At 34.8% G+C, this 27,184-nt stretch overlaps 1 protein-coding gene and 1 pseudogene across 1 annotated transcript; one reads left to right on the plus strand and one right to left on the minus strand.

Moving 5' to 3' along the window:
• The first annotated feature begins 317 nt into the window (after positions 1–317).
• On the plus strand, positions 318–9,930 carry LOC122746362 (annotated as a pseudogene).
• Positions 9,931–17,910: 7,980 nt separating this feature from the next.
• Positions 17,911–18,090, minus strand: LOC122741487 (small EDRK-rich factor 2-like). Its single transcript, XM_043985007.1, is given in 1 exon segment — positions 17,911–18,090. A coding segment is annotated over 1 exon segment (180 nt).
• Positions 18,091–27,184: the final 9,094 nt, after the last annotated feature.

A 27,184-nucleotide genomic window follows, 5' to 3' on the forward strand; every position in this document is an offset into this window, starting at 1 on the left:
TACCTGTGATTTGCCACTACTTTGAAATAGACAAAACATAGCAAATACCTTTGTGTCCAAAATAACTCTTATTAGCATATTTGGACCTAATGGATAGGACTTTCCAGAATACACATAAGGAAAGAAAAAAAAATATTTTGTGCCTCAGGCTTTTATGATCTAAACAAAGCATATACTCACCCTATTTATAACTGGAACACATTAATGGGTCTGAGGTTGTTGAGTTACTTATATGCATATATGTTATTTGAATTTTAAATTTTATTTTTGATTTAATTTCAGTTTCTTAACAGTTCTACTGAAGTGACAGTTTTGGCATGGAGTTGATTCTGTTGGCCCAAGGTAATGCTAATGAAGTATAAGTTCTTGAATATTCTATCCAGTATACAGTGATTCAGTTGAGGATCAAGTGATGCCAGATCATCCAAATACAGGCAATGTAAATTTGGAGTGGTTCATCATCATCTGGCCACCAGGTAATAAACATTTGGGGTCAGAGAAATAATTTCCTAATGTATGGAGTAGAAAAGATCTCATTCAATGGAAGGGAGTAGTTACACAGAATAAACCATTAACATTTTTTTTTTGTGGGGCAATGGGGGTAAAGTGCCTTGCCCAGGGTCACACAGCCAGTGACGGTCAAGTGTCTGAGACTGAATTTGAACTCAGGAACTCCTGAATCCAGGGCCGGTGCTTTATCCACTGCGCCACCCAGGTGCCCCAAACCATTAATATTTTGAAATATATGCAACATTATCAAAGGCAGACCTAGAAAAGGTAGCTTTGTTTAGAAAAAATAAAATAACTGTGGAAAGGGCTTAAAATCAATATCAAGAATAAGAACAAGCAAAAACCTCCACTATTCTGGTTCAATGATATTAAGTAGCATTCATATGGCACTTAAGGTTTGAACAAATCACTCTATATATTTCATTTGATTTTCACAACAACCCTGTAATATAGGTGCCATTTCTGTTCCCATTTTATAAAAATGGTGATTGATCCTGAGAGAAGTTATCTGACTTGCCTAGTGTCATGTAGCCAGCATGGATCTGAGAGCAGTTAGAACTTACGATTTTGTTACTCCCCCCAAATGAATTTTTCCTTTAAATAATGAGATAAAAATGAAGGACAAATTAATCAGGAAAAAAGTCTAAAGAGCAAGAGAAATGTCTTTAATATGTTACTCTGGCCAAAGGATTAAACTACCCAGAAACTTGGAGTGAATTAAGCCTGGTCAAAAGCTGCATAGATTCTTGGGGCAGCTAGGTGGTGCAGTGGATAAAGCATTGGCCCTGGATTCAGGAGGACCTGAGTTCAAATCCAGCCTCAGACACTTGACACTTACTAGCTGTGTGACCCTGGGCAAGTCAACCCCCATTGCCTCACACATATAAATAAAAGCTGCACAAATTCTAAACAAAGATGTGTAATAAAAGGGATTTATTATTATTATGGGGGGGAAGCTTTATTAGCTTTATGTTTAGAAATGGTTAAAGAGTATAATCTTCCAATAATATCCCAATGATAATATTATAGGAATTGTGGGATAAATCAGGGACTTTGATCAATGTGAGTAAATACACCAGGATTTTCCTGGCAAAAACAAAAACAAAAACAAAACATTGGAAGAGAGAGCATCAAGATGAAAGAAGAAGGTAGGATCAATGAGATCACATCAATGTATCTAGAAGTTTAATGAAATTACCAGCAAGTACAGTGGAACTATGGGAATTAATTGAATGGAAAAGGAAGATATGAATAAACACTGAACCCTTGTGGCTTTTGAGTTTTCCTTCAGGCAGGTTACAACCAAGATCTCAGAAAAGCAAATGGTTTCTCATATTCCATGATGATGATAAGGATTCAGAGATGCTATCAGGAGACAGCCTAGGCAACACTGGAAGAAAGAAGATGGAATCATAGGAATTGGCATTTCCTTTCTAAGGGTTACCAAGTCTTGTGGATATCAACTTATTCTGAACAATTGAATGTTATGCTCTTTTCCTATACAGGGAAGTAAAATATGTCAATTTCTGTTGATTCACATGGAAGAAAAATAAAGCAACTAAAAAGATGCAAAGATTCTCTATAGAAGCAAAGAAGTTCTTTTCAAGAAACTGAAGATGTTCTGTGTGGTGTTTCTAGGATTGTTGTTCATAAATAGCCTATACTGTGATGCCCATGGATAATCAGCTAAATTAAATTAGCTTTCCAATTCATGGATCCATTCTTCCCAGGTACAGGAAAGGTCCCTGGGGAAGAGTGTCTTCAAATTTATGGTAAAATGAAACTAAAACACATGGGTAGAGAAGATATATAGCAATAAAATATATCTTTTAAATTCTGAAATTCAAAGTATTTTTCACATTTTTTAGATTTCTCATGAAGTTCCTTTTAGATGTAGCTCTCTGATGAGGGAATGATAGATGGCTTAGTGGATAGAGCACTTTCCCTAAATTTGGGAGTATCTGAGTTCAAATCTCACCTCAGGCACTTACTAGTTGTGTGACCCTGGGAAAATCGGTTAACCAGAATTATCTTAAACATCTGGCCCATCTCCAGTTGTCCTGTTCCATATTTTGCCCCTGGACCCAGATGGCTCTGGAGGAGAGAGTGAGGATAGTGACTTTGCAAAGCCTCCCTCTTAAATCCAATTCAGTGCAAGTCATGATGTCACCCTGATGTCATAATCTTCTTCAGGAATGAAGAACAAACAAATACAACAGTTTTCTGGTGGAATCCTAGAATTAGCACATTTCTAGAATACATAATGATGATTTTTTCTGCTACAGGAAAGTTACAATTCCCGGAGCTGCTTCCTCATTTGAGTATTTATATTTCTATATCCATATGTTGTTGTTATTTGTATTTATCAACTGTGTCTCATTCTCTGTTCTCAGGTTGTACATTGTTTCCTATTAGTTCATTCTATCCCATCATCTGATATTGGAATGGAGGATTGGAGTAAGGAAAGACAAACACTCTTCTTCCTTTAAGCATAGTGCCTTCTCAGGGCATTGGATTTAATTTGAATCCTCAAAAGTCTGAAATCTTCCACTATTGGACTCCTCTAGAATAGAAAATAATTGAATTCCCTTCTCAATTTTATACTCCAAGAGACTTAATTATTTTATATAATTAGAAAGCCATGATTTTTTTCTCCACTTGACTCAATTTGATAGGTTCACAACACACAGTATAGACAATTTTGTTTATGAACCACATCCTTTGATTGGTTATACAATTCAAAGAGGAGTTTGTACTTCATAAATATTCCGGGGCATAAAACATCATGTTAATTGATGTGTGTGGTAGTGGTGGTGGAGGTCTGTGAAGTGACACACTTTCTATTTGCATAGAAACTTACAAAAATTATCAATAAAATGTTAAACTCTAAATGGAGAGGAAGGGATAAAATGATCCCCAAATAGCCACTTAAGTACGTTCCTCAGAGAATAACAAATATGAACAAAATGAAAACTATTGTCAATGGAGAGAATTTATATTTAACAATCAGCAATATCCAAGACAATAATAGTCTTTATTTTCTCAGATATCCAAACATAGAACATCTGTGTATGGGGAATAAATTAAATGAACTGGAAATCTTAATGTAAGGATATATATTTGACCTGATATGTGTCATTGAAACAATGGGATTTAATTAGTGATTGGAATATCATCTTGAAAAGGTACAAATATTTAAAAAGTGAAGAAAAAATGGGGAACAGAATGGCATTGTATAAAAAGAAGGATAATTGCTACATTGGAATCTTTGAATTTGTAGGGGGAACCACATTAGAAGGAAGGAAGGAAAGAAGGAAGGAAGGAAGGAGGGAAGGAAGAAGGAAGGAAGCAAGCAAGTAAGGACACACCCCTTGTGCTAGATCCTACTATGTGCTAGGTACTGTAATCCTCACAATAATCTTGCAACATATATGCTGTTATAATCCCAATTTACATTTTTGGAAACTAAGAGAGACATCACAATTCAGTAAGAGTCTCAAGCTGAATTTAAATTTAAATCTTCCTGACCCCAGATCCAATAATCTATACATTGTTCCACCTAGCATACTGAAGATTATTTTTCCAAGTAATACTAAGTAAGAAACTGTTGTGATATTATTTTGAAAGTATACTATAGACAATTCATAAAGGATAAAAATATTATGATTTTAAACACAAATATTGTGTATGCTATATGTTAATGGTTCTGGACTTTAAATTCCCAGATATCTGCTCTACTTCTCTCAAGTATAAAGATCAACTAATTTATCCCACTACCCATTTATACTCATTATTTGCATCTATGGAGGCCTAGCTAGCTAAATCTCCATCCCCCTTCTCCCAGATTCTAGATGTACTCCTGAAGTAAGTACAGTATCTTTTTAATGATATTACTTTATATCCCTGTTCCAGAGAACTCTACCAACTACCAATAATCAAATACAGTTAACATCTCTATTATATAATTTATTGACTCAGCTATTAGCAATTAAAATGGATAATTTAGCTTTTACAAAGGAGTGTTTATTGAGAAAATATCTCAAGAACAGAAGCTAGAAAGTTTGCCTACAAATATTATCTGCTATTTTAAGTCGCTCCTTGTGGAAGGTGGAAATGTGGAAGGCATTTATATCACTATACTTTCTTATATGACATTGTCACTAGACCAGTCACTCCTTATTTTTCAGCAGGACATAATATATCAGAATTTGTCCATTGCTTGGGTTGAGAAAACCAGGTCATTTCAGCCACTAAATTAACATAAAACCTTTCTGTAATACTGTAAAATCTGATATGAATACCTGAGATCTAAACCTAACACACACCAGTAACAGAAGCACTATACCTGACGCTCATAAGAGATAATCGTCCTGAATTACCAATAGGAAAAGAACTTGAATTACCTTCATGGGAATCTTTTGTATATATTCTCAGTTTTGACACTTTAGCTAAGTAGAAAGAAACCCCCCAAAATTATATTTTCCTCACTACAGAGTAAATGGACAGTCAATAGCCATATAATACATACACACATGTTCCAAATAATAGTGCAATGTTCTTCCTTAGTCATGACGAGGAAGGTTACCACATATTCATGTCCTCCCAAACTAAGCCTTCACTAACCATTCCCCTTGTTAATGCACCATTTCAATGAAAATCAGAGCTAAAAATTTCTAAATTGCATCATCTTGATCATTATAACAATCAAGACCATCATTAATATTCTTCAAAAAGGTGGATATAATAAAAGGAAACATATCATTCTGTACATGTTAGTATGCAGTGAGAATATGGAACAACTTATTGCAAAATATGAAATAATATGAATCTTAGGATGTGATGGTATATGAAAGAGAAGAGAAAGATCATATATAATCTGACAGATTTGGTAGAGCAGAACTTAAGGGCAGAAAAATAAATGAACACACAAGACCCTATGAATGAAATTCTACAGGGGGATTTAAGCCAAATGCAATGAGAAGGTAACTAGAGGTGAGTTTGACTTTGAATTTGAGTCCTTGCAAAATTCTTGAATATATCATCAATGTGATGGGTTTTGAGCATATCCAAAAAGAAGTAGTAATTGTTATTTGCTAGGACAAACTGCATGTAGAAGTGGATATTGGATGTTACCAATATTTATTTTTTCTGCACAGGTTCTAGTCTAAACCATAAAGATGCAGCAAACATGTTAGATCTGAATATCAGTACGGCCATGAAAAGGACATACACTCAACAAAAGTATGAGAATATGAAAGAAATGATGTGTAGAGTGAGAAGTTATAGCAAATGATTATTTAGCAACAGAGGTCATGAATGGACTAGTATAAAACTAGACTGAGACATCTGATCGAATAATCTAGGTATATGTTTTAGCTTTCAGCTGTTCAATATTAATTTTTTAAAAAAATATTTTAATAAAAATATAAAATAATAGAATTCCTGCATCAATATAAAAAGGATAAATAACTTGTTGGACGACAGAAATGGTAATAACAAACTCATAAAAAGGCTAAAATAATATGCTAAATTAAAAATGACAATTGAAAGAAAAAAATTCAATGAACTATATTGTTAATAAAATAGAATTTTTATAAATATATCAAATAATAGTGGTAGGAAAGGATACATTTTTGCATTACTCATGATTTTTTTGTAAAAAAAATGACTTTGTATTTCTAATTATGCCAGCTTTAGAATATATCTATATATCTAGTTAGATGTATGTATGTACACATGTACTTAACGTATGTACATATTTATGTATGTATGTATAATGACCTCTCTGATGATTATTTCAAATTTATTCTGCTAAGAATTTCTGTGTACATACATTTTTACATGTTTTTCTCTTCTATTAAACTATGAGTTCATAGAGACCAGGGGCTTTCTTGAGCCTTTCTTTGTTTGCCCATTGCTTAACAGTTACTGGCATATAGTAGGCACTTAATATTGTTTTTTTTTTAGTGATTGAATGAAATGTAGTTATTCCTCTATTTCCCTGAAACTCTCATTATTTTCTTAAAACACAGCTGTTTTCCATTACTTTATATATGAAATTTATAACAGATTTTTAAAAGAAGGAAAAAAAAGTAACCAAAACAAATAAATACATCAAAAATATCAATACCACTACCAGTCCAATATCCCAAAGACATCATAAAAAAGGGGAAGGGACCAACATGTACAATCATTTATATTAGCTCTTTTTGTGGTGGCAAAGAACTGGAAGTTGACGGTATGCCCATCAATTAGGGAATGGATAAACAAATTGTAGTATTTGAATGTAATGGGATACTATTGTACTATAAGAAATGATATCCAGATGGATTTTGGAAACACCTGGAAAGAATTACATGAACTGATGCTGAATGAAATGAGCAGAACCAAGAGAACATTGCACAAAGTATCAACAACATTGTATGATTATCAATTGTGATAGACTTAACTCTTCTCAGCAATACAATGATCTAAGACAATGCCAAAAGACTCATGATGGGAAATGAAGATTAAAGCAAACTCTGCACTTTTGTTGTTGTTTCTTGCCTTTTTGTCTTTTGGTTTGAGTCTTCTCTTACAACATGACTAATATGGAAATATGTTTCATATGATTGTAATGTATAACCTATATTACATTGCTTGTTGGCTTTGGGAGGGGGGAGGGAAAGGAGGGTGAGAGAAAAATTTGGAACTGAAAATCTTACTAAAATGAATGTTAAAAAATACCTTTACATGAAATTGAAAATTTTTAAATAATAAAAATTGCATTAAAAAGGAAAGTTGTATGCCCTGTTTTATCTTCTGATATTTAAAATTATATGATCTTTAATATCCTGGTCATATATCATTTCACACTTATTAAATAGTGTATAGACATTTTTAAAATATAATTTAACTTACATAATATAATTGTATATATTATATATTTAAAATGAAATATAATTTATATAATATAGTAAAATTCCTGCCAGACTGCTTTTCAGTTTTCCATGAAATTTTTATCAAATAGGAAGGCATTTCCTACATGATATGTGTGTATATATTAAAGAAATACTATATACACAAATATACATATACATACACACATATTTATATACATATACATTTTTATATGCTTATATGTATACATGATATAAATGAATATGTACACGTACACACTTATATAATCAATGCTAACTGTTTTTTATAATTGCATACACATATACATGCTGTATTCATATGTATATATACATATTTATATAATCAGTACTAACTGGTTTTGATAATTGCTGCTTGACAATATTCTTGAAAGTTTGTAAACGCAATTTCACTCTTATTCTAATTTTTCTTGGTTCCCTTCAAGTTCTAAATGTGCCATAGTACCAAATTTGTGAATTTTGGAAGCAATGTGATTTTTATTATATTTGTCCAACCTATCGACAAACCCTTGCTATTTCTCGAATTTAAGCTGTTTTCAAGAGTTTAATATTGTATCTACATGATTATTATGTGGATTTTTATGTATTTTGTTCCCAATAATATGTTTATTTTATACTTAAAAAAAATGAGACTTCCTATTTTAAGGGGGTAGTACTGGTAAGAAAGCAGACTGACCTAGGGATTCATGTGTGTACCAAGATCCAGTTTGGAATCCCCTGACTCAGGATGTTGGGGCTGGTGCTGGGACACAGGAAGACCCTTCAGTACACTGGTTAAGCCAAGAAGAGATCCTGTGTAGTGCTCTCCTTGTGAGCTAGAGTTTAGAAGCACTGAGAAATGAGCAGTGTTACAGAGCCTGGCTCCTGCTATTCAGTCCATGCAGAATGAAGGCTATGAAGCTGAACAGGTACATGAGAAGACCTAACAGCTTGGCTGTTCCAAGGAAAACATTGAACAGGGTCTGGGGGAGGCACAGGTGATGCTGGCTCTGGCAAACCACCTGAGCATAGTGTAGTCAGAGAAGCAGAAGGTTAGAGCCTAGATGCGATGATTGTGTAAGGAGTATCAGTGGATTAGGGATGAGCTGGCAGGTACCCAGCAGCATCTGCAGCAAAGTGAACAGGCAGTAGCCCAGTTGGAGGAGGAGGAAAAGCACCTAGAGTTCATGGGGCAGCTTTGGCAGTATGATAAAGATGGACCTCCTGTGGAGGAGAGAGAGGATATATCAAATAAGGTTTCCCTGGATGATAGCTTCCCCAATGAAGAGGAAGAAGAGCCCAGACATGACTTGCCTAAGGTAATTTCAGGTGTTCAGCATGGGGGTTATGAGATCCCAGCAAAGCTGCAGATGCTGCACAACCAGGGGATCCAGTATGCAGCTAAGGGCTGATATGTGGTGGCAGTGCCACTCTGCAAACAGGCCCGAAAAGACCAGGAACACACCTCAGGTAGAGGTCACTCTGATGTTGCCACTATCCAAAACATCCTTTCCTTGGTCTATCAGGATCACAACAAATATAAGGAAGTAGCCCACTTGCTGAATGACACCCTGAGCATCTTTGAGAGCACCCTGGGCCAGTACCACACAAAAGTGGCTCTCACTCTCAACAATTTGGCTGTGCTCTATGGGAAAAGGGGCAAGTATAAGGAAGCAGAGCCAGTATTGTCAGCAAGCCCTGGAGATCTGAGAAAAGGTCATGGGCACTGACCATCCATATGTGGCAAAGCAGCCGAACAACCAGGGCCTTCTGTGTCAGAAGCAGGGCAAATATGAGTCAGTCAAGCTGTACCACAGCTGGGCACTGGCTATCTATGAGGGCCAACTGGGGCCAGACAACCCGAATGTGGCCTCCACCAAGAATAATCTATCCTCCTGTACCTGAAACAGAATATGTGCAGAACACAGACTCTATACAAGGAGATTCTAACCAGGGCCCACATCCAGGAGTTTGGGTCTGTGGATGATGATCACAAACCCATCTGGATGCATTCACAGGAGAGGGAGGAAATGAGCAAAAACTGCCACCAAGACAGCACCCCTTATGCTGAATATGGAGGCTGGTACAAAGGATGCAAAGTCATCAGTCCTACAGTCAGCACTACCATGAGGAAACTTGGAGATCTCTACCACCACCAGGGGAAATTAGGGGCAGTTGAAATTCTGGAAGAATGTGCCTTGCACTCCCAAAAACATGGAACAGATTCCATCAGCCAGACAAAGGTAGTGTAGCTGTTTGTGGAAGCCTAGGAGAGCCCTGGAGCCACTGTTAAATTTGAAGGGGGTAAGGTGGCCCCTAAGGCTATAGAGTGGTCAGGGGATGGTACTGGGACCCTGAAGAGGAGTGGTTCTCTAGGGAAGATCTGGGATGTGTTTTTAGAAGCAGCAAACTGCTATTTTTGCTGCAAGGGAATAAGCCTCCATGGTCCAGTAGAAACATGAAGCAAGCAGTCTCCTTAAACCATGTTGATCAGCCCAGTGAGCAGTCCCTTCAGGGCTCATGAGGCCACTATAATTCTCTCTTTAAGCAGATGACAATTAACTCCCTAGAATGTTCCCTAATGATTCTGCAAACATACAGCATTCACCTTGGCTCCTGCTTCTATTATATCTCAAGGAATAGACTGCCAGATTTTGGTGGACCAGTGGGGATGAAAACTTGTAAACTTGTGGGTCATTCTAACTATTTGGGTTTTACCTCCACTCTCAGGAAGTCCCTGCTGGGCTCCCTTTTACTCCTCCACTGTCTTCTAGAATAGTGATAAGTCCTTCAGGGACTGGCTTAGGAGGCAGTTATGCCACAGGAATGGAAGGCTGAGGCCCATTATCATAATTTTACTATGAAGGGTCTGTGGATTGGCCAGATTCTTACTCATTGGCCTATCTTTTTTCTAAATACTACTTTCTTAAAGGTCCAAATATTTTATTTTTCTTAAAATAATCAGACATGAAAAAAAAATGTGAGTTCCTTTCCTATTACATAAATATTTGTTTCCATATATATTTATTTCAGATTGGATGTTTATTTTGTAATCTTAAACACTGTGGAAGCTATTAATATCAATTACTGTATTGGATGATTCCCTAAGATGTCCCAAACAAATTATTTTGGCATCAGGAATTAACTATTTTTTCCTCCAATTTGACTATTGTTTCTTTAATTGATTATTTTACTGTAGTAAAACAGTAGCAACAGCAGCAGCAGCAGCAGTAGTAGTACCAGTAGTAACTGTAGTACTACTAGTACTAGTATTAGTATTAGTATCATTTTTAGGCCTATATCATCATTGCATTAGGTATCCTTGCTGCTCTCCTGTACTTACTACAAAAATTTCTACTGTTTGGATACAATGAATGCTTTTAGATATAGTGGTTGCTTTTGGTTTTGAATAGCTATTTTATTTTTAGAATGGAATGAATGTTGTTATTATTGTTGTTTTCATAGAAGACTTTTGCATATTTGTTAAGATAAAAAGATGTTTATATTTTTGGTTGTTTTTAATATGATTGTTTGAAATATAATAAATTATTTTACTATTTTCTTAATTTTGACCCATCCTTCAATCACTGATAAAAATCCAAGGTGTTCTTGATGAATATTTTGTATATATTGCTGTAGATGTTTGACAGTTATTTTTTAAGTCTATATTCATTGGTGGTATTGGTATGTTGATTTATAATACCCTTTGGTCTTTCCATGCATTGTTTAGGTATTTTAATGTATTTGGAAAATGTTTGTATGAAGAAAAGGGTTTGGTATTGTGAGATTTAAAATTGGATATTAGATCATAAAACTGGCGTCTCTCCATTATCTAACCGACTGTTAAAACTTTTTACCACAGTATAATTGTTATCATCTCAAGAATTTTTTCAACATGGTATTAATTTTTCTTTAAAGTTTTATAAAATTCTTTTCTAAATACATTTGGAGACAGAAACCAAGTGATTTTGGTTGTGATTTGTTTTATCTTGGATTTTTTGTCCATAGTACCTTTAAAGTTAGCTTTATTTATTTTCTGAAATGTGAATATTGATATGATATTGTTGATTTGGATATTTTGTATTTTTAATATCTTTATTTCAAATTTTATATATAATATATAATTTTAATGATTGATTTTTATTTTATATTTTATTTCCTTTAGTGTTTTCCATTTTGTTATTTAACTTTACCTAGTATATTCTGATACTTTCTTCTTTCTTGGTTTTGATTTTATCTTGTTCAAATTTTATGTGGTTGATCAAATTTTATCTCCTTTTTTAACCATGTTAGGTAAAGGTTTATTAATTTTGCTTTATATTCATGAGAAAATCAGTTTTCTTTTTTCCTCAGTTAAATCAACCTTTCCTTTTTGAATTGATATAATAGTCCTCTAATTTTACTAGATTTCTTCGTTTGTGCATTTTCACACTATTTTGTTAGTGGACTTAATGCTTTCAATGAATATTCTCTTAATGAATCCCCTTTTAAGAATTTATTTTAAATATATTTTATATTTGTATATATATGTATATATTTTATATAAATATATTTATATAAATTAATTTTACATTAATATGAATCTATATACTTCCATTGATAAGGAAAACAAATAAATGAAAACAACACAAAATATTTTAACATGCATAGTACAGAAAAACAAAAAAAAATCCCTGTATTGTCTATTCTTATAGGCCAAGTAGTGGTATTTCTGGGATATAGGTTATGCACAAGTTCATAACTTTAAAGCTATTATTCCAAATCACTTTCAAGAATTACAGCATTAATCTATAGTACCATCATCTGTGCACTAATGTATCTATTTTTTGAATCCCTGCCAATATTTTTATTTTCAATTTTTATCCATTTTGCCAGTGATGGATTTTATATGGAACCTTAGAGTTGCTTTAATATTCATTTCACTATTTAATAGTGATTTAGAATATTTTATATGCCTATTGATAACATGTTTCTTTGCTTATTTTTATGATCTATAAATAACATATCTGCATTTTTATATTTATTTGCAATATCTCTGATCCCTAATAAATAATTATTTTTAGTAACTGTTCCATGTGGTTCTCAGAAACATGTATATTATTTAGTGGTATCATAAATCTTATCTTACCTTAATGGCTCTTATTGATCCTTTTATTTTATTCAGCAAATTGGCAAAGATGAGAATAATCAATTTTAGAGGCACTAAGTTAAGATAGGCATACTAATGCATTGTTAATGGAACTGTGAAATTGTTTAACCATTCTAGAAAGCAATTTAAAAGCAATTTCAATTATGTGATTATAATGGTTAAAATATCCTTAATCTTTGACCTCTACTAGACAAGCACTCCAAGTTCATTTATAAAAAGAAACATCCCATATAAACCAAAATACTTAAAGCAACAATTATTGTTTTAGAAAAGAACTGGAAACAAAGTAGTTGTCCCTTAATTGGTGAATGACTAAAGAAGTTGTGGTACATAAATATAAAGTAATATTATTATGTTGTAAGGAAAAATAAATGAATGAGTACCCTGAAGCATAGAAAGACTGGTACGAACTGATGCATACCAAAGTAAGGCAAGCCAATAAAACAATCTACACAATAGCTACAGCAATGAAATTAGTAATGAAATGGAAAGGAATACCTATAAATACATTTTTTAATTGAATGTTAAAAAAAATAGATTTGGTCCCAAAGAAGAAAGGTGAAAAGAAAACACCACAATTTTTATTCTTTTCTAAATGTGAGAAGTCCACAAATGTGGAACTTTGCAAATATTGTGAGCTATATTTGACGATAACAATCAATTCTGTTAGTTTTTGTCTCTGCATTTTCTTGAAAAAAATATTAAGTTGGTTGGTTTTCTTGGGGCGGAGTAAAAGAAGAAAAAAATTTATTACATAAAAACAAAATGTACAGAGAAGAAATATTTGAGAACCTGTTAAAACTTTGAAAGTTTTAAATTTTTCTCCAATCATGTTTCTGTCACTTTTGTCTGTTTTTTTAGCTCTTTTTCACTTTTTTTGCTTGTATTGTTTTTTGCATTTTTCATTCCTTAATTCTCCTGCTCATCAATGAAAAAAATAATAGAATATAATAAATAAGTTAACCAAAACACCTGTTCCCACATTGGCCAAGTTCATCTATTTCTATATCTATATCTATATCTATATCTATATCTATATCTATATCTATGTCTATGTCTATGTCTATGTCTATGTCTATGTCTATGTCTATGTCTATGTCTATGTCCATGTCCATGTCCATGTCCACGTCCATATCCACACGTCCACACGTCCACACGTCCACACGTCCACACGTCCACGTCCACACGTCCACACGTCCACACGTCCACACGTCCACACGTCCACACGTCCACACGTCCACACGTCCACACGTCCACACGTCCACGTCCACGTCCACGTCCACGTCCACGTCCACGTCCACATCCACATCCACATCCATATCCATATCTATATCCATATCCATATCCATATCTATATCTATATCTATATCTATATCTATATCTATATCTATATCTATATCTATATCTATATCTATATCTATATCTATATCTATATCTATATCTATCTTATTAAACACATACAGCATCACTTATTTTTTTATTTATTAGTTTATCTTTTACAATAAACATTTTTGTTTATAGTTTTGGGTTTCAATTTTTATCCCTCCTTCCCTCCCTCCTCTCTCCCCTCCCTGCCTGAAGTGGCAAACAATCAGATATGGGTTATCCATGTATGATTACGTAAAATATTACTGTATTTGTCATTTTGCTCAAGAAAACTTGGTTAAAAGAAAAAATGTAAGAAAATGAAAAATAGCATGTTTAAGTCTGCTCCACCAATATCAGATCTTTCTTTGGAGGTGGATAGTATGCTTCATCAATAGTCCTTTGGGATTGTCTTAGATCATTGTATTGTTGAGAATAGTCAAGTCATTCACAGTTCTTTATCGAAGACTATTGCTGTCTCTGCACACAATTTTCTTTTGATTCTGCTCACTTCTCTATACATCATACATGTGTTTCCAGGCCCTTCTGAATTCATACTGTTTGTCATTTTTTATAGCACAAAAATAATCCATCACCATAATATACCACACTTTGTTTATCCATTCCCCAGTTGATGGGCATTCCTTTGATTTGCAATTCTTAGCCACCACAAAAATAAGAGTTACAAATATGTTTTCTGTAAAAATAGGTCTTTTCCTCTTTTGGGGGATGTTTTTGGGATATAAACCTAGAAGTGGTATTGCTGAATCAAAGGGTATGCACAGTTCTATTGCCCTTTGGGCATAGTTCCAAATTGCTCTCCAGAATTGTTGGATCTTTTCACAACTCCACCAACAGTGGATTAGCATCCCAGCTTTCCTACATCTCTTTCAACATTTTCCATTTTAAGTATATTTGCCTCTCTGATAGGTGTGAGGTAATGCCTCAGATTTGTTTTAATTTGCATTTCATATCCTTTGACCATTTATCAATTGGGAAAAAAACTTGTATTTTTATAAATTTGATTCAATTCTCCATATATTTGAGAAATGAGGCCTTTATCAGAGATAGTTGTTTCATAAATTCTTTCCCATACACCATCACTTCTCCCAGAATGTCAGGATGAGAATAATACTTTTCCTCATCATTTCTATGACATCAGGATTAATTATTTTGCTCATAAAAGATTTTAAGTCTTTCAAAACTGTTCATTTTTACAATTTAATTGTTATAGTATAACTTTTTTCTTGGATCACTTCATTTCATTTATAATATTTACATGTTTTTCCATGTTCTTCTGATACATCTCTCCATTTTTTAGCACTAGTGGTGAATAATTCATGAGTGACTAGGAAAAAATGGTTTAGAAAAAAACTGCATGGGTTTTCTTGATGGGATAGCTACTTGTGAGTTAATGAAAGAACAACAGAATGGTCAATATAATAGTTATGATATCTTTCATTGTATAAGAAGGCTAGAATAGTAGTAATGGATAGAATTTGTAGAGAAGCATATTATAATGTAAGTATTACAGAATAACTATGAAAATGCCTTGGAAAAATAATCTTTTAGAGAAATCAATATTTCTACAAAGTAAGCATGAAACTAGGAATTGGAAGGCTTCTGGGAAATTAACTTTTTTATTTTATTTTTGGTTTTCTCTATCTTTAATTTAGGATATAAAGGGGTAGAGGTAAGATGGCAGAGAAAGCCAGTGATTCACCTGAGCTCTCACCAAAATCCCTCCAAATACCTTTAAATAATGAAGTCTGCAGCAGCAGGCTTCAAAACTGGATAAGGGGAAATATTTTTCCAGTCAAAAACAACTTTGAAGATTGGCAGGAAAGCTATATTATACCTGGGTGAGAATGGAACAATGTCCAGCTCAGGCGACGGCAGCTCAGACCAGGCCCCAGCAAATCAGAAGTAGGCCTGGTGAATCACTGAATAAGCAGAAGCATCATTTGCTTCCAGAACTCTCAGCCCACAGATCTTAATGGGGTCAAGCAACTGATCAGAAGGTGATTACAGGATTCTCTTTCCTAGCACTGAGGCAGGACTCTGTTGCTTTGCCCATATTTGGATCAAGGTCCCAGTCCTGCAAGGTGTGGGGTATCAGGGTAAAGAGAAACACTAGAACACCAGAATTTGTGACTTGGAGAAGGGACCCTCTTTACAGTTCCATGGAAAAAAAGAATGTTTGCACTCTATCACAGACCAGAGCACAGGAAAGGAGCATATACCACTTTGGAACAACTGAAAACTTATAGGTCTAGAATTATCTCTGAAAACAGCTGCACAAAACCCCTGAAGCTTGAGACAATGCACCCTCCATCTTGGAAGCAGAGTCCTACTTTAAAAAAAGTAAAAATCAAGAAGTAGTCTGGGGAAAATGAGCAAACAACAAAAAAAATTCTAATGATAGAAAGTTACTATTGTGACAAGGAAGATCTAAATACATACTCAGAAGAAGATAGCAAAATCAAAGCTCCTGCATCCAAAGACTCTAAGAAAACACATAAACAGGCTTAAGGCCATGGAAGAAAGAGATCAAAAAGGATTTTGAAAATCAAGAGAGGTAGAGGGAAAATTGGGAACATATATGAGTGATGTAAGAAAATGAAGAAAAAAGTCAACATCTTGGTAAAAGAGGCACAAAAATTCACTGAAGGAAAAAAAAAATGAAAAGTAGATTTGGCCAAATGGAAAAAGATGTACAAAACGTTACTGAAGAGAATAATTCCTTAAAAATTAGAATTCAGTAAAGAGAAGCTAATGATTTTACGAGAAATCAAGAAAAAGTAAAACATAACCAAAGGAATGGGGAAAAAACCCAGAAGACAATGTAAAATATATCATTGGAAACATAACTGATCTCAGAAAGAGATCCAGGAGAGATTGTTTAAAAATGATTGGACTAGGGGCAGCTAGTTGGCACAGTGGGTAGAGCACTGACCCTGGAGTCAGGAGGACCTGAGTTCAAATCCAACCTCAGAAACTTGACACTTACTAGCTGTGTGACCATAGGAAAGTCACTTAACCCCAGTTGCATCACCAAAAACAAACAAAAAAAAATGATTGGACTAAGGGGCAGCTAGGTGGCACAGTAGATAAAGAACTGGCTCTGGATTCAGGAAGACCTGAGTTCAAATCCAGATTCAGACACTTAACACTTACTATATGTATGACACCCTGGGAAAGTCATTTAACCCTCATTGCCCCACACACAAAAAAAGAAATTGGACTACCTGAAAACCATGATAAAAAAAATGAGCCTAGGCATCATCTTTCAAGAAATTGTCAGGGAAAACTGCCCTGATAATCTAGAACCAGAAGATAAAATAGAAATAAAAATTATACAGCAAACACCTCCTGAAAGAGATCCCAAAATGAAAGCCCCCAGGAATATTAAAATCAAGTTCCAGATCTCCCAGGTCAAGGCAAAAATATTGAATGTAGCCAGAAAGAAACAATTCAAATATTGTGGAGCCACAGTTATGATAACACAAAATGTATCAATTAAAATATCAGAGGTCTTGGAATATGATATACCAGAGGGCAAAGGTATTGGGAATATAACCAATAATCACCTACCCCCAAAACTGATTATAATCCTTTAGGAGGAAAAAAATAGGCATTCTGAGAAACAGAGGACTTTTAGGCATTTTTGCTGAAAAGAGTAGCGTTGAATAGAAAATTTGACTTTTTTTTAAACAAAGCTACTTTTAATACTCTGGGGTAAGCCCCATAGGCAAAAACAAAACAAAACAAAAAACCACAATACACTGGGAGAAGGTAACCCCCCTCAACTCCAGGAATGCCCTGGAGGAGAGCAAGGCTATCTGGGGGAAAGGATGTACAGTGGGATCCCACTGCAGACATACGGCAAAAGGAATGCCATCAATTCTGGGATATGTGAGCACTATAGGAGCAGGTGATAGCATGTCAGGACAGGCTTGAGGCCCATGGAGATTGACATGAGCCATAGAGTTACTTGGGCTCTTCATTCTTCTCATTGGCCTTTTTCTGCTTCTGTTACATGATCTCCAAGTCCCTCTGCTTTCAGGCAGTGGCAGGGAGCTCTTCATCCTGGCGATTTTCTTTGGCTGAGTCACTTTGATTTTTTAGGATCTCGTGGAGGGTAAACTCACACTGATTACCAAGGGTCATGGCAATGGCAGCAGCTCTGGCCTGACTTGGTGGCATCTGCTCTTTCCTCTCCGATGTCCCCAACCCCCAGAAAACTTGACTTTCAAATATAAAAAATTTAAAAGGGAAAAAAATAAAAAGGAAATAATAAGGGATTTAATAAGTTTAAACCACTTATAATCCTACATGGGAATATGATACTTGTAACTCATAAGAACTTTCTCATTATTAGGACAGTTAGAAGGAACTCTCTCTCTCTCTCTCTCTCTCTCTCTCTCTATATATATATATATACACACACACATATATATATACATATATGTGTGTGAACTCTATGTATATAATATATACATGATCTCTCTATATAGAGAGAGTTCCTTCTAACTGTCTATATCTAACATATATGATGTTTATGTATCTATCTATATCTATATCTATAGTCTATCTATCTATACACACAGAAGGCACTGGTGTGTGTTGAATATAAAGGAATGATATCTAAAAATAAAATTAAGGTGCAAGAGAGGAATGCACTGGGAGAAAGGGAAAAGGAGAGGTATAATGGGATGAATTATCTTACATAAAGGGACAAGATAAAGCTTTCACTCGTAAGGGAAGATGAGGGAAGTGAGGAGAAATGAATGAACCTTACTCTCATTAGAATCACTTCAAAATTGGAATAACATACACATTCAATTGTTTATAGAAATATGTCTTACCTGCAGGATAGTAGGACAAGAAGGGCATAAGAGAAATGTTGGGTTACAGAAGGAGGGCAGATTGGGGGCAGGGTAGCCAGAATAAAAATACTTTTGAGGAAGGACAGTCTGAAAGAAGATAGAAAATAGAATAAACAGTGTGGGAAGGAAATAGGATAGAGGAAAACACAGTTAACAATATTAACCAGAAAAAAATGAAGCATGTTTCTCTGAATACAGGTCATCCCCCAATTAATGAATGACTAAAGATATGAAGAGTTTTCAGATGAAATAATCAAAACCATATGTAATCAAAGTTTTCAGATGATGCAATCAAAGCAATCTATAGCCATATGGTAGGACATGCTCTAACTCAATATTGATTCCATAGATACACATCAAAACAGTTATGGAGTACTAGCTACTAGACATTAGATTGTCTAATAGGTAAAAAGAGGAAAATGACAAATATCAGAGGGGATGTGGGAAAATGATACATTAATGCACTGTTGGTGGAGTTGCAAACTACTTCAACCATTCTCTAGAGCAGTTTGGAACTATGTCCAAAGGGCTATAAAACAATGCATATCCTTTGACCTAGTGATACCACTGCTAGGTCTGCATCCAAAAAGAGATAACAAGAATGAGAACAACAACAACAAAAACAACAACAACAAGGAAAAGGACCTATGTACAGAACCATTTATGGCAACTCTTTTCTGGTGGCAAAGAATGAGAAATTGAGGGGATGTCAATCAATTGGTGAGTGGCTGAACAAGTTGTATTATATAATTGTGATGGAATAAACTTGTGCTATAAGAAATGATAAGCTGTATGCACTCAAAAAACATGGAAAAACTTATACAAGGTGATGCAAAGTGAAATATTAGATGATCAGTTGTGAATGACTTAGCTATTCTCAGCTTGACAATGATCCAAGGCAACTCTGAAGATCTTATGATGAAAAATGCTATCTTTTCCCCAGAGAAAGAAGTGATGGAGTCTGAATACATATTGAAGCATATCTCATATATACATACATATATATATATATGTATATATATTTATATATATACACACACACATATATATATAAATATTTGTTTTTCATTAGTTATTTTGTCTCTTTTCTTTTACCACATAACTAATGTGGAAATGTTTTGTATGACTATCCTTGTATTACCTATGTCAAATTGCTTGTCTTCTCAATGGGAGGAGGAGGCAGGAAGAGAAAGAATTTTGAATTCAAATATTTTTAAAAATTAATTATTTTTACACACAATTGGGAAAAATAAAATAGTAAAGAAAAATTTATTATAAAATACTTAACCCTCTCTAAAGGAAATAGATGCTGTGAAAATTAATGAATTGAAGAAGGCCCATTCATATTGATCTTATTGCTTTTGCATTGTCATTATGATGATAAATATACATAGACACAAACAAATACATATATATTCACATATAGACATATACATACATATACATCATCCATCCATCTATCTCTTTATATATATAAAATCATCTAATAGTTCTCAGATAAATTAAAGACTTCCAGAGTACTGAAAATCATATGCAATATTTAAAAAATACATCTATGCTTCTTTTCCTCCAACAGTTCTCACAGGATCCTAAGATTCTTCAGTAATTTCTACATTTTCTAAATTTTATTTATTCCTGGGGTCAACAGTTCTTTAAATCCACCTTTCTAAGTCCCATCACCACCACAACCAACAATAACAATAATGACGACAACAAAATTTGAACCAGGAAACTAAGTGACATGAACAAAACATTTCATTAAAACAAAATTGCAAAAGAAAACCAAAACCAAAACCTAGGAATCATTCCACCTATTTACTCTTCCCCACATTATAAGATCTCTCACAGATCAATCAATCAATAAACTTTTTTAAACACCTACCATATTCCAGGCTCTGTGATAAGCATTTGAGGTACAATAGAAGGCAAAAGACTGTCTCTGCCCTCAAGCAACTTACAATCAGGGCAAACAGTGAATGGACATACTAGATTACTCAGATGACTCCTGAAACCAGCTCTATCTTTTTCATCTTAGGAAGTACACGTTGTTCACCACTGCCATTCCACTTACTAAGTTACTTTTTGCTTCTTCTCTACATATATGCTGCTTTGATATGGTCTTGGGCTATTTTTAGCTATTCCCATCTGTTTCTGGGCTTCTCTCCTTTGCTACTTGTATGAGCTAGAGCTGACAGTAGCTTATGGAAATTTCTCCTATAAAATGAGCAGTACAATTCTTGTCCCAAATTGTACTAGACAAATTACACCTCGGGATACTCTTCATATTTTTTTTAACTGTCATTAAGCTCTGGACAGCCAGGGAAAACTCCCATCATGTCAAAATCTATCTTTTTGACAATCACAATGTCCCTTAACAAGAATATCCCAAGGTCTGTTTGATATTTTGGTTAGAGTAAATGATTCATCTCCTATTAGGCCTCTGGCAACAAGTTTTAGGGTGATGAAAATTTCCATGGCACTCTACTTAGGAACATTAGCTGGTTAGAGTAGAGCTAGAGAACTTTGCCCTGAATCACTTTATTATTAAGATATTCCTTACAAGTATACTTTTTATATCCAATATATGCAATGGGGATTAAATCATATTTTTCTGGAAACTATTTTAAGGTAAATTTTATAATTTATTAGTCTAATTGAATTCAAGTATAATACAATTAATGGTATTTAGTTCTACATACTGAAGTAGAGATATAGAAATATGTTATCATTGTTATTATATTCTCATAAAATGAGGATTTATTGACTGAAATTGGGTCAGAAATTTAGAGTGAATGGTGAGATCTAAATATAGATTTAGAAAAAATGCATATATATGTGTGTGTATACATACATATATACATGAATATGTGTGTATACATATACATACTTGTGTATATATGCATATACAAACATGGACACATATGGACAAATAAAAAAACACTGTTGTATTGTGGAAATTTATTTTCATTTGGGGACCCTACCTTTGGGCTGAGATTAGAAAGCCTTAGACCCTCAGGATCTCTTCTATGTGGGAGGGGCTTGTGCCCCTCCCACTATGCTTCAGCTGAGCCAAAAAGCCCCATGGGCTGTATGAGATGCCAGGTCAGACGGGGAGGGGCGGGGAACCCCAGCTCCCTCCTACCTGAGCGGATCTATTCCAGAGATCCTGGGCTTCTCCAGGCCAGGCTATGATGTAGCCTGTGCTGAGGCACGTGATGCTCAAGGGTCCCCCCAGCCCCAGCCGGAGCCCTGGTTGGTGGATTAGTTTGGTCTGTGGGGGCTCAAAAAGCCCCAAGATTTGAGTGGAGAAAAGGAAAATATATATAGACCTGGGAATTAGACTCAGGGAGGCCTACAGACAAGATTAGAGGGGCGGCAAACGCGGCAGAGGGCAGACTGACCAGACAGACAGACAGAAGGTCGGTGGGAGAGAAACACAGGGGTTCAGTGGTGGCAGTAAGGAAAGGAAAGTTAGAAGCTGGGGGATTTACAAAGGGGCATGGAGAAGAAAGTAGCTGAGCAGGGAAAGTGGAATATACACAAAAGGAAGAGGTGGCTATGGCCCTTAGTGGATTAAAAAAGTTCCAGACCAGCAGGTGGAAAGAGACATGGCCGCCGGAACCCAATCAGGTTGTACATTTTATTTCCCTGTATTTTTATGTTTAAACTGTATCTCATAAATAAACTCTGCTTTGATTATTTAGTTAAGAGTTTTCATAATCTTTAGCTTATCAATTTTGGGAGTGGAGCAGTGTGGTGGAACTTTTTAAACAGTCCATATTAAGTTAAAAGCAGTCAGATAGCCAGTTAGTCAAAAGTCCCCAGATTGGTCACCCAGTCAGATTAGCCCCCTCAAATTAGGCAAGCTAGCTAAAATATTTCCACAGTATACAACAGGGAGGCAAAAAGTAGAAAAGTAGAAAATACAGTTTTTATATGGATGCATGCTATTTCAACAGTAGCTGAATTCTGCATACATTTCTAGGCGGAAAATGATTAGTTCCTTATCCAACAATTAATATAGATCTGGATAGGATATTTGAGATGATTTAATTCAACTCCCTCAATTTATTTTTTTTTCTTTTTCTTTTTCTTTTTTTTTTTTTAGTGAGGCAATTGGGGTTAAGTGACTTGCCTAGGGTCACACAGCTAGTAAGTGTTAAGTGTCTGAGGCCAGATTTGAACTCAGGTACTCCTGACTCCAGGGCCGGTGCTCTATCCACTGCGCCATCTAGCTGCCCCCATACTCCCTCAATTTATAAATGAAGAACCTGAGACCTAGAGCACTGCAATGCAGATATCAAATGGAAGAACAATAGGTACAACTGAGGTCTTCTGAATCTCAATTCTATGCTGGTTTCATTGGATGATTCTGTCTTCCTAGGAACTTAATCATTTGTCCAAAAATATGACAACAACAGAAACAACAAGCAAACCACAACAAAAATACATTGACATAGACTACAACTAACTTACTAAAACAAGGCATAGCTTTCCTTAGCCGGAAAAGGAGTGAGGTGATTTACTGCAGACTAGGAAATACTTTAGGCCAACATTGTAAGAAAATATTTATCTCAATACAATTTTGAAAATTTACCAAAATGACATTTATTCATTTTATAATTTGTGACATTGATGGTATATATTCACACATATTCCTACAATTAAAACAAAATTAGATTATAAATTGTCCTCTTTCCATAAGACTTAGTCCCCTTATTTTAGTTCAGTTTGGGTAAGTTGACCTATGTCACCCAGATAATCTATAGAAAGCTTAATAATGCTTTTCAAAGTGAAAAAAGAAAGATTGGAATTGTATAGAATGAATTACTCATGCTGAAGGTCTATAAATAACTCAAAGTTCTTGAATGTCCACAAAAATAGTATGATCACAAACAAAATTATTTGGGCCTGCTTCTACTACTTATGATACAAATAGGCTAAGAGAACAACAATATTTAAATACTAGAAAAGACTTCAAATTTGTCCCCCAAAACAAGATCAAATAAAAATAAAAACAATAGAATTTCAAGTAGAGACAGAGCTCTATGAAATTTATATCTTTAGGCTTTGCTGTGACTTTTAATCTTGAGGGAAAAGGATTATCTTTGACTTGTAGGAAAGCAAACAAAAAGAAAAAAAAGCCTTAAGAGGTTGTCACATCATTAAAGTTGTAATCAGCTGATCAGAAGAATGGCATAATGGGTATGTTTCAAAAATGTGTATAAAGAAATACAGACACCTCAATATCAGATATATTTATATATAGTCAATTCCATTATAATGTTGTCTATCCACCTTTCCATACCAGCACCTTATTCTCTATAAAACAGCAAAAGACAACTAAAGCACTAGTTGTCAGGAAGGATTCACAAAACTACAGCAAACTTTAGAAAAGCATATTTTCTATGGAAAGGCAAAGAGCAGCCTTCACTATATTCATCAAGATTAGAGTTTTGCATTCCATTCGTTCATCCTATGTCTTGGTCTTCTACCTGAGATAAATATTATGCATTTTTTTATTTCTAAGCATATCTTGCCCATTATATTTCTTAAATTGGATTATTTTAGTGCACTCAATATCTGAATCATGAAAAATATATTAATGGGTTCCTCAATTTTCTTCATTTTTTCTAATGAGTATATTACAGTCAATAAAACAATGAACACATATTGTCTAAGCACCTTGTAGGTGCCAAACACTGAACTGAGTGCTGGAGATTCAAAGACAAAAATAGCTGCCCCCAAGTAATGGTGGAAATAATCTGTACTCACATGAGCATATAAAAGATTGATTGGTGGGTGGGTTGCTGCCCTTTATTTTTTAAATATTTGAGTTTTTTGTTTGTTTTCTTTTTTGTTTGTTTTTGTTTATGAGGGGCAATGTGGGTTAAGTGACTTGCCCAGGGTCACACAGCTAGTAAGTGTCGAGTTTCTGAGGCTGGATTTGAACTCAGGTCCTCCTGAATCTAGGGCCAGTGCCCTATTCACTGTGCCACCTAGCTACCCCCCTTTTTAATATTTGTTTTTCTTTGTTTTTGTGTTTTTTTCTGTCTTTTATTTTTGAAGAGGACCAAAATGAAATCACTACGTTGGAGTCAAAGTACAGTATGTCTGACTGTGGTTTATCAGACCAGTATGAACTCAGAAGGCTCTACAACAAGTCAGGCGCACATAGTCCATATGAATATTTGAAGTGGAGATGTCTCTAAATTTTTGCATCTCATGTTTCTTTTGAGCTCCTGTAAGATTATTAAGTAGATAGACTTATAGGCAAGGAGTCAGCAAGACACAAGTTTACCTCAAGTCTGTAACACTTATTAGCTGTGTGATCCTGGGCCAGTTACTTAACCCTCTTTGCCACAGTTTCCTCATCTATGAAATGAACTGAAAAAAGGAAATGGCAAATCATACTAAATGAATACAAGAGAGTTTTTGGAGGGAGAACCATATTAGATAGGGTGAAATTATGCTTTACTTACTCTGGACCTTCATGTATTTTTAATAGTTACCAAATACAAGTGCCTTTTATAAAGAGTAAAATATCATTCTAGACACTTCTCCAGTAAAGAAATACTTACTACTTCCCAAGGTAGACCATTGTGCTTTTGAAAAGTGCTGAATTTTAGGAAAATTTATTTTTATGGTTGTTTGTTTGTTCTCCCCCCATTACCCCACATAAGTCCTAGACTTGCTAATTCATAATGACCTTAATTATTTCTGATTCTTCCCTCTTGGCTCCAAAATAACCAGTCTAATATCTGTTTTATCAGTTTTTCAAGTCCTTATGCTCAGAGGCTAGATTCTAGCCATGGAAAATGCTTTGAAGTGTGTTTTGAATGCTCAGAAATGTATTTTGTCATATTACAATGTATGTGGTTTCTCTACCATTGGTTCGGCTTGATTGTATAAAGCATAGTTTACCAGATTGAATCATCAAGTAAGAATTCTTGATTCTAGTTCATAAGTAGATCTACTGGGTCATATCAGGTTGTCAGAAATTCAGCTAAGGAAAACATGCTTTTCCAAGCTTCTCATGGGCCCAGGAGGCTCTTGAATTTCTGTTAAAACTCTTAAGTTCACAGAGTAGTCAGATTAGTTTTGGACATAAGAAGTCTAAATATTTCATGGTTGTTAAAGTGCTATTAGGATATGCCATTATGAAATATACTAGTAATAGGATTAATATATGCCACACACATAACTCTGCTAAATCAGGAATGATTTGTAGATAATGCATCTTTTGAAATAAAAACAAAATGGAGCTGTGATAAGCTTAAGAAACCAACCTGTTGAGTTGAAGTTAGGTTCAAGGAATGATAGTTCTATTGGGTTCAATGGAACTAGGCCATGTTTTTAATGCAGAACTCCAACATTTATCTCAAATCATAATCTTATTTCCAATACCAGAAACCATACTCTGGAAATTTTAACCCTTTTTTTATTCAGAACTTCTATACTGGGGTCAACAAAAATATTTGGTGACTGTCCAGTATATTGGACCCACTTTAGCTCTGCTTCACTTCATTCTTACTCTCCATACATTTTTCTTGGCAATTCTGACATTATTCTTGGAGAAATATACCAATATTACTCTTTAAGGGCCCTATTAATAATCATTTTGTTATACTTTTTGGAACCAAGTACTGTTTGCTGGCTATCAAAACCATAGAAAATGCATACAAATGTATTGCAATCAATGGGCAAAGAACCCCACAGAGACAGAGCTTCTGGGTAATTAATAATCAATTTATTAAATAGGATAGGTAATCAATAAATTGATGGTAAGTAGTTTCAGTAACCAAAGAGACCTAAGGTAGACAATAAATGCCTCAAATATATTTCCTGGCATTATTTTAAGTTATTTGCAGTGTTTTTGGGAAGAGCTCCCAGAAGTCACTGCCTTTCCTCTGCTATCATGACTCCACCTTCCAAATCCCTTAAATATATTTTAAAAACGGAATGTTGCTGACAGGAGAAATCAACCCAAATTGGTGGATATTTAAATGAGGAAGTAGGCTAGAAGTGTTCAGCTCTCCCTGCTAAAAACGTGGCTTGATCATGAAACTCAGCCATTTTCAGGATTCTGGACAAAGGAATTCACCTCTACACAGACGACTCTGGTTGGCTTTCTCCTTCATGAGCTAGGTTACCCTGAACTCCCATGAAGGTATAAGCATTATGGGCATAATGCTTTGGGACTGCAATTTACCTGGATTAGATTCTGAATGGAAAAAAGGTCTCTCAAGTTTGAAGAGCATGGACCTGAAGGGTTAGGAAAATCTTTGCTTTGTACTTCAGAGACTGGTGGACTGACCTACAAGGGCTGGTTCCAGAACGAGGGGAAAAAAAGAAAAGTCTGGATCCTGATTCAA

Source organism: Dromiciops gliroides, chromosome 1 (genome assembly GCF_019393635.1).
Source record: "Dromiciops gliroides isolate mDroGli1 chromosome 1, mDroGli1.pri, whole genome shotgun sequence".
NCBI classification, from domain to species: Eukaryota; Metazoa; Chordata; class Mammalia; order Microbiotheria; family Microbiotheriidae; genus Dromiciops; species Dromiciops gliroides.